Source organism: Dermacentor variabilis, chromosome 1 (genome assembly GCF_050947875.1).
Source record: "Dermacentor variabilis isolate Ectoservices chromosome 1, ASM5094787v1, whole genome shotgun sequence".
NCBI lineage: Eukaryota > Metazoa > Arthropoda > Arachnida > Ixodida > Ixodidae > Dermacentor > Dermacentor variabilis.
In genome coordinates this window covers 264,437,800-264,452,117 of record NC_134568.1, presented here as the reverse complement: position 1 = coordinate 264,452,117, position 14,318 = coordinate 264,437,800, and the positions used below count along the sequence as shown (strand labels likewise).

The 14,318-nt window shown below is 42.8% G+C and overlaps 1 protein-coding gene across 7 annotated transcripts in view; it reads left to right on the top strand.

Moving 5' to 3' along the window:
- The window catches only part of LOC142563869 (eukaryotic translation initiation factor 4E-binding protein Mextli-like), a 96,286-nt gene that overhangs the window by 16,709 nt on the left and 65,259 nt on the right, over positions 1-14,318 (top strand). For 5 of the 7 annotated variants that reach the window (XM_075674578.1, XM_075674596.1, XM_075674546.1 and 2 more), the window contains 2 exons: positions 10,099-10,295; positions 10,452-10,513. In XM_075674578.1, coding sequence (XP_075530693.1) covers positions 10,099-10,295; positions 10,452-10,513 — 259 coding nt within the window. The remainder of the gene's footprint in view (positions 1-10,098; positions 10,296-10,451; positions 10,514-14,318) is intronic. The other 2 variants (XM_075674587.1, XM_075674551.1) reach the window with 1 other exon arrangement.

Sequence of the window (14,318 nt, the reverse complement as noted above, 5' to 3'; positions counted from 1 at the left end):
CAAGAAAAAGAAATGGGCATGGGCAGGACATGTAATGAGGAGGGAAGATAACCGATGGTCATTAAGGGTTACGGACTGGATCCCAAGGGAAGGGAAGCGTAGCAGGGGGCGGCAAAAAGTTAGGTGGGCGGATGAGATTAAGAAGTTTGCAGGGACGGCATGGCCACAATTAGTACATGACCGGGGTTGTTGGAGAAGTATGGGAGAGGCCTTTGCCCTGCAGTGGGCGTAACCAGGCTGATGATGATGATGATTATTATTATTACGAAGTAAAGAAAGTCCACGCTTATGAGCGGCACAATGCATGGCGGCACACATACTGTTGTACACACAAGTTTGTGAGTAAGTATCCAGAGTTGTGTGCTCTTCCTGTGAAATACAATACGCCATTGACTAGTTGTGCCATAAATAGGTACCAGCACTACAATATTAGCACACGCATGGCTACGGCGACACACTGAACTGCATATAACATGTAAAAGGATCATTTCGCTTTCAAGAACTCAACTCAACTAGGCTTGGCTAAAAGACACTCTTGACTGGTTAATCACCAAAGCAGTCGGACAGGAAACCGCGAAAACATGTAGGTATTATTGTAGATATAATCTGAAAAACATGAATCGCAAGAACATCGGCTTGATAATCAAAATAATACTTTCTCACTGCTATGGCCCCACTTATCTTCTGGCTCCCACAAATGCTGGTGTGTAATTGCTATCACGCTCGTTTATCACTGTTTTCAGCATGCTTCTAGTGAATGACTACATCCCCACTGCATATAGAAAAATTCTGATAAAAAATGTTCCACGGCGCTTTTCGCATTACCACTTCATGACTATAAAAACAAAAAAAAAATATGGTACCATGGCAATTTGTTGTCAGTCCCTTTAACCCCACAAAGTCCAACGTATCATTTTTGATATGCTGGATTTGATGCCTAAAAGTTCTGATTTAAGCTCTGGAATCCCATGTAAAGCCCATATACTGTTTCTGATATGTTGGAGGGTGTTTTCAGTTGTAAAAAGTTCAGAAAATCAATTCCTAGTTAAGTAAGTTCATAATTTTACTTTGCCATAACTTTACCAAATTATCATTTCAACAGTTTTCTTCATACTAATATACTTTCCATGACCAGAAATAAATGTGAACGAGTTGTTTTAATTTTCTTTAGTGTTGAATGATGTTTAGGCTTTGTGGGGTTAACTAACCTTTATTAACTTTCTTTATCGATCTGGTATCACTGCAGTAGTTCTGAAGGATCTAGAGAAATGACTGATAATTGCATGTAAAGCAAGCTATAGGCCTTGTGCTGTCCTTTTCTTTGACCCGCTGCAATAGTCCAGTAGCCATGGCGTTCTGCTGCTGAGCTCGAGGTCATTGGTTAAATCCAGGATGCAGCAGCCATATTTTGAGGGGAGCAAAATGCGAGAACGCCCGTGTGCCTGCACAATGAAAAACCCCAGGCGGTCAAAATTGAAGTCCCTCACTATAGCATGCCTCACAATCAGATCATGGTTTTGGCACGTAAAACCCTTGACGTCAATTCTTAAATCTTCTTTTTTTTTCTGTTGACAAAGAAATCCCACAAAATAAAAGATGTTTTTTTTTATTATTACACCATCTTAATGAGTTCACTTTCCTGAGATTGCAGTGGTCTCAAATGTAAACCTCGTCAACCACTGGCCGTGTTTCTCACACTGGGAATGAGCGACCGCTCTCTTTTCCCATAGCTCCAGTAACTGCATGTATCTTCGGTCCTCATCAAACACGAAGTTGTGGTTCGAATGTTTGTAAGATGCACAGTGTACTAGATGACAAGGTTTACGTTTGAGATTGCCGGTATCATTGACGCGTGGGTAGATTGTCATGTGCAGTTTTTAAAAAGTTTCATAGGCTCTTTGTTTTTGTTTTTTTCGGCCAGAGAAAAAAAAATGTTACAGAAAAAAAATCTAGTTTGCTTTAAACGCAGTTATCTGTCAAACCTTTACATTGACACATTATCAGTTAAGTTAGTTAATAAAACTTAATATTTAGACCTGAATATGATATACTTATTTGTGCACAAAAAAAATAATTATGACTAGCATGAACTGCACCTACCAACAGAGTGAGTAAAGCCATCCTTTTTTATTTACTTATTGGCCGCATTTGCATGGCACAGCCTGTATGTAGCTTCATTCTACTGTTATGCAAAGTCAAATGAAAAACATATTTTCTCAAGCTGCCTGTATTTCACTCATGTTGAGCTTTATCAAGCTGCTCCAAAATGCACAATATCTTCTGCTCTGAAATAGGTAATTCTGCTCCAGACATGCTCCAAAATGGCAAATTCGCTACTCCCGAAGCTGGTCCAAAAATTCCTTGGCCATTTCCACCCCTGAAAAGACCTTCTGCCATTCCAGGAAATGCAGAGACTGGTCTCCCAATGATTGCGGCTTTGTTGCGAGTGTGAGGATGTTTATACAATCGAACCCACTTATAACAATACCGGCTTTAACAATATATCAATTATAAGAAGCTGCTGCACTGTGAACTTTTGTATGTTTTCTAATGTGAAATAAACCGCTTATTACAATGCCCCCATGCTTCATTATCGGTTATAACAATGAAGTGTGGTTGCTGGGTGTCCATGTCGAAAGGTAATCAAATGCGAAATCCTTGAAAAGAAAAAAGAAAACGATAAGTTTGAGCTGCTGCACGATCCACCACTCGCTCAATGGTTGCTGTGCACTCATTTTCCAGTCTTGTCCGCATCGCCAGCCTCACGTGCCTCTCTCTCGTTGCCCTTCCACACCTCCGAACACGAATGGGCTGCGCCCGTAGCTCCATGCCGCACCACCTTTCAAAACACGAATAGACCGCACCAATGGCACTGACAGCACTGCGCTGCTCCCAGATTGCTTGCTGTCTGCTCATTCTGTGCAGTTCTGCCAACTGATTAAGTTGCTCGTGCTTGTCTTTATTGCTTGCGTTGAAGTCATTCCTGGCCAAGTGGTTTCTAAGCCTCATTTGACTCGCCGCCGAAATAGAAGATGGCAGATCCGCCCTCCATAGAGTTTCCTAGAATTATTACTGGTGGAAACTCTGGCGCTGCAATCATTCAACGACGATGGGAATCGTGGGAAATAGTACACGGATATGTCTGATCTTCGTGCTTGTGGATTCAGACATTCTTGTGGTTTTGTTTATTGTGCGTAATATGTCTTCGTTGTCATAAATTTCAGAGCAGTCTATACTTTTCGAAGTTCAGAAGATGCTGCAAACACACAAACGCTACTAATTGTTACGGTTCAGCTTGTCAGTGTGGCCAAATCGAAAAGTGCCAAGCTTCTCAGGGCACTGGCTTGCCCGCAATAAATTCATAAGGGTGTTTGTCGTTTGTCGATGCAAGTGTCTATGGTGTAATGGTTTCAATATTGGGTTTCTATGCTAGAGGTCCTGTGTTTGAGTTCTGCCATTGTACAATTTGAATAATGTTTATTTAATTATTTGTTACTCAGCACTTTGTCGAAAATGACGAATTCACAAAGTTGCGGAGCCATTTGAAGCCATAAGGAAGAAGTTTAGGCAAATCCATATACTTCCTGTAATTTCCATGCTGGCTGAACTGCCCCCATTGCAGCTCCATAGGTACTTGTGCCAGAGTCCCCTCTCAAAATTATTGTATGAGCTCTAGCCACCCACTGATCATTGGCAGTGCACGACATTGCTGGTGAAAAGAAAGCACACTAATGTAGATTTGAAAACGAAGTTTTCAAATCTACATTAGTGTGCTTTCTACATTTGAAACGAAGATTTGAAAACTGATGAGGCAATCGTCGCGAACATGTTTGCATTGGATAGCGACGGCAACGATGGAAGTGATGATGTGGTAGGGCTGGCTGCCTCGTCGTTGTCCTTGCAGGATTCCCTGCTGATGATTCAGTCCCTCTGAGCTTCATTTTCGTGAGGGACCTTCCGTTGCACTATGGTGGAGTACCTAGATGCCTTGGAGAAGGATGTCGGCAAGGTTCATGTAAAGCAAGCAAAGCTGACGGACGTAGGGTTTTCTCATGCAAGCCAGTGAGCACGTGGTGAGATGCTTGTGGCCATCTCACGCCAGCGTTTCTTTTGGATTTCTTAAGTTGACAGGCTGCTGTGGCAACCTTCTCGCATATTTTAAAAGGCACCTTTTGGGGCCGCCAAAGTGATGCCTCAGTGGAGCTCGCATGTCGCTTGCCACCCCTGAACTCTCTTTGCAATTGTTATAGCAGAGCCATTCGTGAATGCTGACAGCCGCGGCTTGTTAACATGTGATCAGAGCGTGCAAGAAGCAGAGTTTAACAGTTATGGAGTGACCACAGTCAGCAGTCGGATGGAGGAAGGTGGTGGAGAGAGGCACTGGCCTCCCCCCCCATTATGGTTTTCTCACAACAACTCTGCCATCCCCCTATTTAGATTTCTTTTTCATGCAACCTGGTTATAACAGTGATGCTTATAATGGAATTTTCGTGGCACTTGAATATTATTATAAGTGGGTTCAACTGTACATACTATATAAACATTGGAAAGGTATGGGAGGCATGGTGGCCGCCTCAGCAAAGAACATTGCCACTGGCGGTGCACCTGTATGACCTATGCTGGCCAATGTTATCACCATAGGCATCTTCACTTAGCTGCGTGGCAGTGCATGTAGTGTAATACGTAGTTGCTTTGGAAGCGTACTGCATGCTTTTAATAACCCAAACGTGCTGCCAGTCTGTCATCCACAGTCGTGCACTGAGCACACAACCAGAAAGGGTATGAGCACAAAGAAATAGATGCTCACACGAATGTATACAACAAGTGTCCTGGCAAAAGGGCAGTTTGTACTTAAAGGCTACTTGCTACACATAATTAATCGTTCTGGTTAGTAGGCACCACATGGGAGCAGGTACCGTCATTCCAAGAAGCACCACTGGCTCTCATGCAGTAGGTAGCTGCACACACATGCGGGGGGAAGGCTCAACGAGTTCTTACATCATCTGCTTTGCTGCCATGCTCCTCTACCCTACTTTCAAAATGCTGCTTGGTATTGCCTGTCCTTATCACACTGACCTTCTCAGGACGTACTTAAATAACATTTACTGTAGTGTCGCATTTCTTTCCTGATTGGGGACAGTGCGCATAAAAGGCAGAAATTTGTAGTTACACTTCATTCCAGCCAGGTTATGTATTAACAAGGCTCTACTGTATTCAGTATGACCATTGGCTGTTGTTCACATGGAAGGATCTTCAGTGATGCCTGTCAACCGCAAGATACACTCTGCTTTGTTGTATCTTGACCGTGGCACCCGCCAGGGTGGCTTAGTAGCTGTGGTGTTATGCTGCTAAGCAGGAGGTTGCTTAGCAGCCCTGTGCCCAGAATTTTTCCTTGAGCATGGCACAGTGTTGCCAGATCCAGCCATCATAAATGTGAATCCAACATCCCACTTGTTAATTTTACAAACTGAGGCGCTCGTTTTCGTTTTAGAAAGATGTCTTATTTTTTTAATTCAGTGAAACATTTGGTTTTTGGTCTGTACATGGCTTTCGAAATCACACGTGCCATGGTCTCGCATGTTCCCTTGTTTCTGCCTCTTGCTTTACGAGCCACTTCCCGGAGTTGGCATTGCTAGCTGGCATGGGCAGACTCCAGTGCCAGGCGAGCTTGGCTCAACATAGTTATTGTTAATCGACACCACTGTGAAGTTGCTGTTTGACACCCACTCTGAAAATGCACTGAATGGTTGTTTGTAGTTCAGGCTTTATGCCCAAGAGTGTCAGACTGTGTGCAGCATTTTTTTTAGCACAAAAAGGTGCCACATGTCCGCACATCTTTTCACTGTGCTGCAATGTGCACTCCATCGCCAAGTTTCTGTTGTACACTAGCAATGTTCTTGTGTGTTATGATTTGTTCAAAGTGACACGGGGAACACTACACAAAGCAAGTCTTTTTTTAAGTATCTATAGGAAAGGCCAGTTTTTATAGAAAATTCCATTCAGCGTAGTGACTATGTTATGGAACTCTACCATGTATGAGGTGGTTGTATCTTATCTTCATTGCAGCAGCCATGTTTATTCAGGCAGGCAGAGAATGCAAAAATGCTCGTATACTTATTTGTAAGTGGACATTAAAGAACCCCCGGTGGCTAAAATGAACTCAGCAGCAGGCATCCTTCATAGCTCTGAGTGTAGGAATCACAAACTTTTGACTGCAACAAAATGTGACCTGAGGTCAATCAGTCCATGGACAAACTCAGCAGGTGTGCACAGCTGCGAGACTGCAATGGCACCACCACTTTTGGGCATAATGCTGAGATGGTTTATGGAATGCTTAACCCCACTCCAGAAGTATAAGCTTGCCTCTTGTCTGAGACATCATGGTGACTAGGGTTATTTGGGAAAGCCTGCTTGTAAGGCTGAGCGTAATTGCATTTCTTAGGTAAATGTGTACACGTCCATTGGCATATATATTTCTTCTTCATGAACAAGTAGGCTTGTTATATCTACTTCTAATATGCCAGGTTATTTATTTTTTAGAACATACAAAATTTATCAAAGTTGCATGTTGCAAATAGCATGATTCTAGTCATTCAGCTGGATTACTGAAACAGGTTGACATTGCTTTCATGGGAAATAAAAATGGGTGATTGGCTAATTAAAAAGATCAATAATTAACTTTAATTAGTTACCTTGTGATGCATATTGCAATTTATGAATATCAGCTGGTGAGTTGGCAAGGCATATCCACTTGTAACAAGTTTTCAGGATGACACCTGTTTCCAGATATTCATTCCCAAAGTGTGTGACAAATACATGGTTTTTCCAGTTACTTTGGTGCTTCAATGCATGAAACAGTGGTTGGTAAAAAAAGTTAATGGAACAATAGCACATTTTTGCTGCAAGTTTCACGATGCATGTCTTGAAACCCATCAGGGTGTCTACCAACAGGGATAACCAGAAATTCTCAGGGATTTCGTATAATCTGGAAATACTTATGGAAAACTCAGGGAATTTGTGCTTCCATTAGGGAAGATTAGCTGTAATTTTATTGAAAGGGAACGAAAGTCGTGGTAATGCTGACTCAAGTAACAGAAAGGTATCGTAACGAATCATTTTTCATGCCGTGTCGTCAGCTGGAGGAAATGCCAGTGTACAGTCAACGACAGACTTTCGGGACGCCCGATAATTCAGACAGCCTTGGGGTGCCACCACGTACCCCATAGAGTCAATGTATAAACACATCTGAAATTTTGGACACAAGAGCCCTTCACTGTCTGATTTTCCAGACTTTTTGCCGTGACTGCAGGTCCAGAATGGCTATAATCAAAGCAATCACTGCCACCGTCTTGATTACCTCACCGCCTTGAACTGGCACTCTCGCACACAGACCCGCTGGCAACTGTAATGCTAGGCCTAGCTGCTTCTATGTTCGCTATTAAGCTTCTTGCTGTTCGGTGCCATGTTTTTCATTGAAAGAATTTGCTGCTGTCAGCAATGGCACCGACTCCACCTTTGTGGTCCTCTTGATTGGCTTCGAAGCTCGGAAAGCATAACGCGTTGCATAATTCTGGTTCTCGAAAGTCAACTTAGCCTCAATACGGCAATGTTATGCAGTGAAGCATGTGTAAAAAATAAAAGTAGAGCATGCGTAAAAGTGTAACAAGCGTGGGAAGGGGCAATTGTCACAGGACACGGTATGTATTCCTTAATTATACTTGCGTCCACCCACCATCTCCTGTCAAGAGTACAAGCACCGATATGCTTAATAAGTGTACTGGCAGGCCCTTTCGGATGTGCCTGTGGCGGTATGAGCCCTTAAAGGCGTAAAAGACATGCATTCATTTTTTTCGAACTGCCCGATTTTTTTTTATGTTTTCGCGGTCCCTAGGAAGTCCGAAAAATCGGACGTTCGCTGTACAACTGACCAAGAGGATGCTTCAAGTAGTCCGTCGAGTAGATGCGCGGTGAAAGGAGGACGAGTATAGAAAAGACCTGTGCATTGATGAATGAATGGGAAAGGAAGCGTGCCGCCACATCTTTCAAGAAGCTTGAGCCCCTCATCCAAACCAAAATAAACTCTTTAAAGTAGTGAAATGCAACACTGAGGTGTTGTGCGCAGGCTGAGAGTATGTCAGGAGAGTTAAGGTAGACGCATTGCTGAGTGGACCATAAATATGATCGATCACTTTGGCGCAAACAAGGAAGGACGGAAGGGAACAATGGGAGTGCCAACTTTCAACTGTTTATTCTCTGTTGTATAACATGCAATATATACATGCAGGAGAATGCGCTACATACAAAACAGCTTCAATCGCACAAAACCCTAATTACAGCCGGCTATCCAAAAACCTTTCTGCATGCAAAACTGATGTGTCGCTAATACAAGACAGACCTCGCTCTTTAATATGAAACGTCTCTAACAATTCACGTGCCAAGAATCCGTATCTTGTCCAGTTGTGGCTCAGTCAGATGTGAATTGCAGTGCTTAGGCAAACATGCTCAGTCTTTACTTTTCAGTGACGGCTCGTGTTTTCGTGCATGCTCATTTACGCATCGCCCAGTCTGGACAACATATGTCTTACTACAAGACAGCGGAAACTCGTACACGACTCCGGTAGCACATTTTGCGCGCGACTTAGTTCACCAAGCCGTACACACTGGCCTCACCATTCTCTGCACTTGCTCAGCCCCTCTCCTGTGTTTGTCGCTCTTAAATTTCTGAAGGAGCGACTCGGCAAACCTAGCGAAACACAGTCGAACCAGTTCATTTCTAAAGCTTGTCTGCATTGCGTGAGGGCATGACCGTACAAGAGCTAATTGAAGGCAATGGCCCTCTTAACTGTCTTGGAATGGGTTGACTCATATGGCAGTAATTCCTTTGTTGTCCGAGGTGAATAAAGCCAGCAGATGTGACTCGTCTGCAAGGTGATATTAAGATCTAAAAATTGTAAAAGGGTACCTCGTGAGTAAAAACCAATCCCTTCCCGAGATGGCAAAAGGCTGCTAAAACTTTGTCAACAATGGGCTGATATGATGGAATGGATTGTTGCTTAAAACAATTAAAAAATTGTCAACATACCTAAAGACTTTCAACCGCTCCCCCCCCCCCACCCCCCATGAAAATGCTGGTGCAAGGCACGGTCAGCAGTACAAGCACAGGAGCCAATACAAATGCCTTGTCTTTGTACGTAAAATTCATCATGAAATTTGATGAAGGTGTCTTTAAGATAAAAACTCAACGAGGGGATGGCTGGGCAGGCGATTGTTGTTGCATGTCGCTTTAAGTCGCACCTGATAGGCAGAAATGAAGGGAGTTGGGGAGAAAAGGGGTTCACACGCCCGGTGTATTTTCGGCACAGTAAACTTGCTCCAAAAATCACCAAAATTTGTCCAATGTAGTAAACAGCATGCAACAAAGGGTTAATAGTATGCAAGGTTTTGTGACTTACCCTACTTAATCATATGAATGCACTGAATTAAAATTTGCTTGCTCCAGGTTTCTCCACCAATGAGATATGTGTGCTCCCCAGACTGTTCGAAAATCAGAATTTGTATGCTCCAATCTTCTACAAAGCGACTTTGGGCATTCTCACCCCCTGAGCATATGAAAAGGCCTCATTTTTATAGGATGATATGTAGATTTTTTTTTATGTAAACAAATTTAAAAAAAAATAGAAGAAAGGCTTTACTATGAGGGTACTTTCTTCACTACTTATCTCTTCAGTGTGATGGAAACTAGTCCATTGCTTTTTGAACTAAAATTGTTTGTTTAATTACTGATTTTAAGGTCCATGTTGAAATGGCAGTATTTAGTGTGAGACTGCAAGAGGCTTGTCAATATACATGATTTTTAAAAGCACCATCCATTGTTGAGATGTTCATCAACAAAGATTCACGTAAATTCCTTTCAGTTCCAAAGCTGGGCACACAAAGAATGCCCCAGCACCTTCCATGGTTAATGTTCAGGTGTCAGCAATCCTGTATAAATTCATGTCAAGTGAATAGTAGAAGAGATCGAAGTCCAGTGTTGTATTGTGTCTATGCGATGGTTCCATTACATTGCGACCACATTTTGTGCACATACTTTGTTTGAAGGGCCATGAATTCAGCCCCTTGTACAACTCTCCACCAACACAAGTGGCCTATTTGCAACAGCCTCAACAACAGCAGCAGCCACAGCAAGCTCAGCAGCAGCACTCAATGGCACCCATTACACCAGCAACATCTCCACCACTCTCGCTGCAGCCCACGGAAGTGTTGAAGAGCTCAGGGAAGTTTGGCAAACCAGCAAAGTGAGTTTCACTTGTCAAGTTTTCTTTCTCTAGCCCTTTGTCGAGTTGCTGTGCACGGCTTCCTTTGGCCTGTTACTATTATACCATAGTATTGGGTGTGATGGACATTAGATTATGTGTGCTTTCTTTGTCCCGTTTTTCTTTTTTTTTTTTCAGGATTCCAGGCCGCAACTTTCTAAAAGATGAAATTGTTATTCGAAACTCCGACTCTGGCAAAGGTAGGAAGTCATTTAATCTCATTAGCGACATTTAGTAGCTAGGTGTAATTTTCTTCCCCGCCTTTAGCTGTAAAAGCTTTTGTGCAGTTTTATATCTGAGAAACTCGTATTGGTTTCCTTGGTAGCTTTGGGCTACAGGTATTTGGATGACAGTTTTTCCTTTCATAAACCTTCCTCCACCTTGCAGGCTTCTGCAGAAATGATTTGCCATATTTGGCTGTAAATGTTGAACTTGCCTGCCAAATTTTAAGTATCAATAACATACCTAGAATGAAGCTCCTCTCATGTTTGGACACTGTTCTTTGATTACATATTTACCAGATGGAGTTCTCTAGAACTGCTACTGATGTTGGTATTATTCATTGTTAGTGGGGTCATTATACCATTTTTTGAAAGTTTTCTCTATCGCAGATAAGGATGGTATTCTTTACTGGAGTTATTCTCGGCAAGTCTTGATTCACACAGTCTTGGAACATGTTTAATGAACTATACTATTTCTGAAAGGTTCCTTTTATGGCCATTAGGTGGGTGCAAAATTCAACAGCTGAAAACAACCAATCACAACTTTCTACTGTTTTTGCCTTGGGGGGCACTGGCATTTAATATTTAAGTGCAGAAGTGTTTGGACATGTATTTCTTTCACTTTTCTTCCTTTGTGAACAGTGAGCGGAGGAGGGTGGTGGGATTTGAGCACACGTGTTCAGGCATTATCAGCTGTAACATTCTGTCCATGCTTCACATTAACTTTTTTTTTCTTTTCACAACGTACGAGCCTACGTACAAGGTTAGCTTCACCTATGAACAGTGTACTTGCACAGTGAACCGAACTTCAGCTGGTGCAGACCTATAGGTCATCGCATATGGCAGCAAGCACTTATATTTTAAAGCATTAGCTCTTCTTAGCTAGTTCCTCAGTTCTGTGCCATTGTTGTTGGCAGCGGCGCTGTCCACAGTGCAAACCTTGGCAGTGTGCCAAGATCGTTGGATGTTTGTGCAAGTAGGGGGTGCTTCCACTAATGGAAAAGCACGCAATGCTGGATGCACTTCCACTAATGAGAGAGAGAGAGAATTTGGTCACATGATGCAAAGCTTGGTTCTTTGCGACATCACCAGAGGGTATAGCCCTCCGCACATCACTAAGGTCTGTAGATAAAACATGTTGCTAAGCCCCTTGAATATGTGTCATGGGCGGTAGAACTCGGGAGTTAATCTAACTATGGGAGGAAATGCTCTCCATAGCAACCATGTATTGAAATCGGCAACTGCAAGGCCGCCGCCATGTTGCTAATCTGTGCAGGGGCAGACGACGAGATGTGATTTAGACAAGATGCGCAATCAACGTGATCCCCAGACTCCCTCAGGATGGTTGACACCATCTAGTTTAGGCACCTACAAACGCATTTTCATGCACTAAGTTTTACATCAAAATTGTGTAAATAGCTATCGGATCCTTCTGAAAAATATACGAAACGAACTTTACCCATTGTTCATACGTACCTGCTATGTGTAAACGCTTGTTTTTGAATAGCATTTTGAGTGTGTTAAGCGTTGCAAGAATGACAGGTAGCAACATGGCAGCGCCTTTGCGGTTCCCCATGTGGTTCCCACTTTTTTTACTCGGTTTTTCTTCTAAAGTTAGTGTACTAACTTTATGGTGGAACTCTTACGATTGCGCTCACATTATCGTGGGAGTTTTGATGTTGTCACGCCTCGCCCTTCCTTTGCAAGTCAATGGCAGCAAGGGCGTTTGCTGCTGCATCATATTAAGAGGAATCTTTAGCTCAGCACCACCTATTAACACCACCTATTAAAATACATGTAAAACGCAGAAATGCTTTTGTGAGGTAACCCCTGGGCCGAGTTTAATGAAATTTGTGGCATTTGAATGAAAGAGTTAAATTCTAGTGACTGTTGGAAGTGGAGTATCGATTTATTGGCTCAATTTTTTTACAAGGATTTTTATATAATTGTGTGTTTAAGAAAATAGAAGCCCGAAGGTTATAAATTTGTCCCTCTGTATCAAAAACAGATATTGCCGTTCTGTAAATTGCATCCATCAGAACATCCAAAGCGGGTAAATGTGATATATTAATTTGGGTCTTATGTGAAACTGTTACAATGTTTGCAAAGGTTTTGCAGTAGTGCCACTCAATATGAGTGGAGTATTTGAGAACCATATGTAGTGTATCAAGTTTGTCCGCTTTAGGTGCGCTATTAGATGCACTTCACACAATTGTGATACCGTTATCCATTGCTGAGTTAGAGAGTTGTAAAATTCATAGTTTTGTTTTCTGAATATTTTCAATTTTTGACATTTTCTTTCAAAAATGAGCAGACTAAATAAAATGTCTGCTTCAAACAATCACTAGATTTTAACTTTTTCTTTTAAATGCAACAAACCTCATCAGATTTGATGCAGTGGTGGCTGAGAAAAACTATTTCTACTTTCCAATGTATTTAGATAGGAGCCCCCAAACTAAAGCTTCCTCTTAACCAGATTGTGTTTATGGTAGTGCCGGCAGCGGGGAGTTGGCAATGGGAGCGCCAGCACGCTGCTGCATGCCTGGCTGCACCAGTGTAAGTTTGAAAGCCAACAAGCACTTGAGCATCGGAGAGGAGCATAGTAATTTAACATGGAACACACTATTCTTTATGCTAAATTGTCACGGAGGTAGCATGCAGACCCTGCAGACCCCCAAGTGATATGACGAGCTCGAGGTCGGGAGCGAAAAGGCCTAGCCCGCGCCACACCTAACAAGAGTTACACGCTCGTAACTGTTGTCTGATTTTTTTTTTTAAGCAGATACACTTTTATTTGCTCTTTTCTCGAGTATAGACAGCACTGTAAGGAGGTGAAACATACTAAGAGGAAAGGGCAAACTTGGCACATATTGTTACATTGCGCTAAATAAATTTCAATTGTTGCCACGTATATTGGGTTGTCATGACACTGTGGCTGGCAGACCAATTTGGTCTACATCTGCTCACAATCTTTGTTTAGAGCGCAGCTCTTAGGTGCCAATTCCTGTGGTGAGCATCAGCGTTGTCCCTTGTAACCGAGCGAACGAGCATAGCGAAAGATGAAAGCGAATGCATAGCGCAGCAGGGGATGAACGACGCAAGGAGGAAAGCAGAGGATGAGGTGCACCGGAACCATGACGTGGAACGGGGAGGAGGAGGGTATGGCGGAAGACTAAGAGGAAAAGCATAGTGAGGTGATGGTAGTTATGGGGGGGGGGGGGAATGGCGCCAGAGGAGCACGCGTCATCTGGGAGGTCTGGTGGTGCTGTGAATCACGCCTTCGCATCACCCACACGCTGGCTCTCGCGATCTCCAGATTAGCGAGGCAGTGGCACCACACTTCGCTACACTTGCAACAGGCCGCACAAGACAGATTGTCCGCGCCAGCCAATATGCAGGGTGTCCCGCATAACTTGCACCAAACATTAAAGACATGCAAATGTCACGTAGCTGGACAGAACCAAGGTAATGTTGTTTGGCATTGCTTGGAGATACTCAAATTATTTTTTTTTCATTCTCCCTAATTAGACAACTAGTTTTAATTAATCAACTTCTCAAATATTCTAATTAAATTAATAGTGTCAATAAGGAAACTGTAGAGTAACATGAAAAGCTCCCGATGCAGCCTTCTGTTGCTCGATATGGGCTACATAAAAGTGTTTATCCGAGCGTGAATGAAACTCGTGAATACACACAAGGTGCGTCGAGCGGCCAGTCGCGCGGCAATTTTGCTGCATGGAGCGGCGTGAGGGAAAAAATTTTTCCGTGTTTATGTATTGTCATG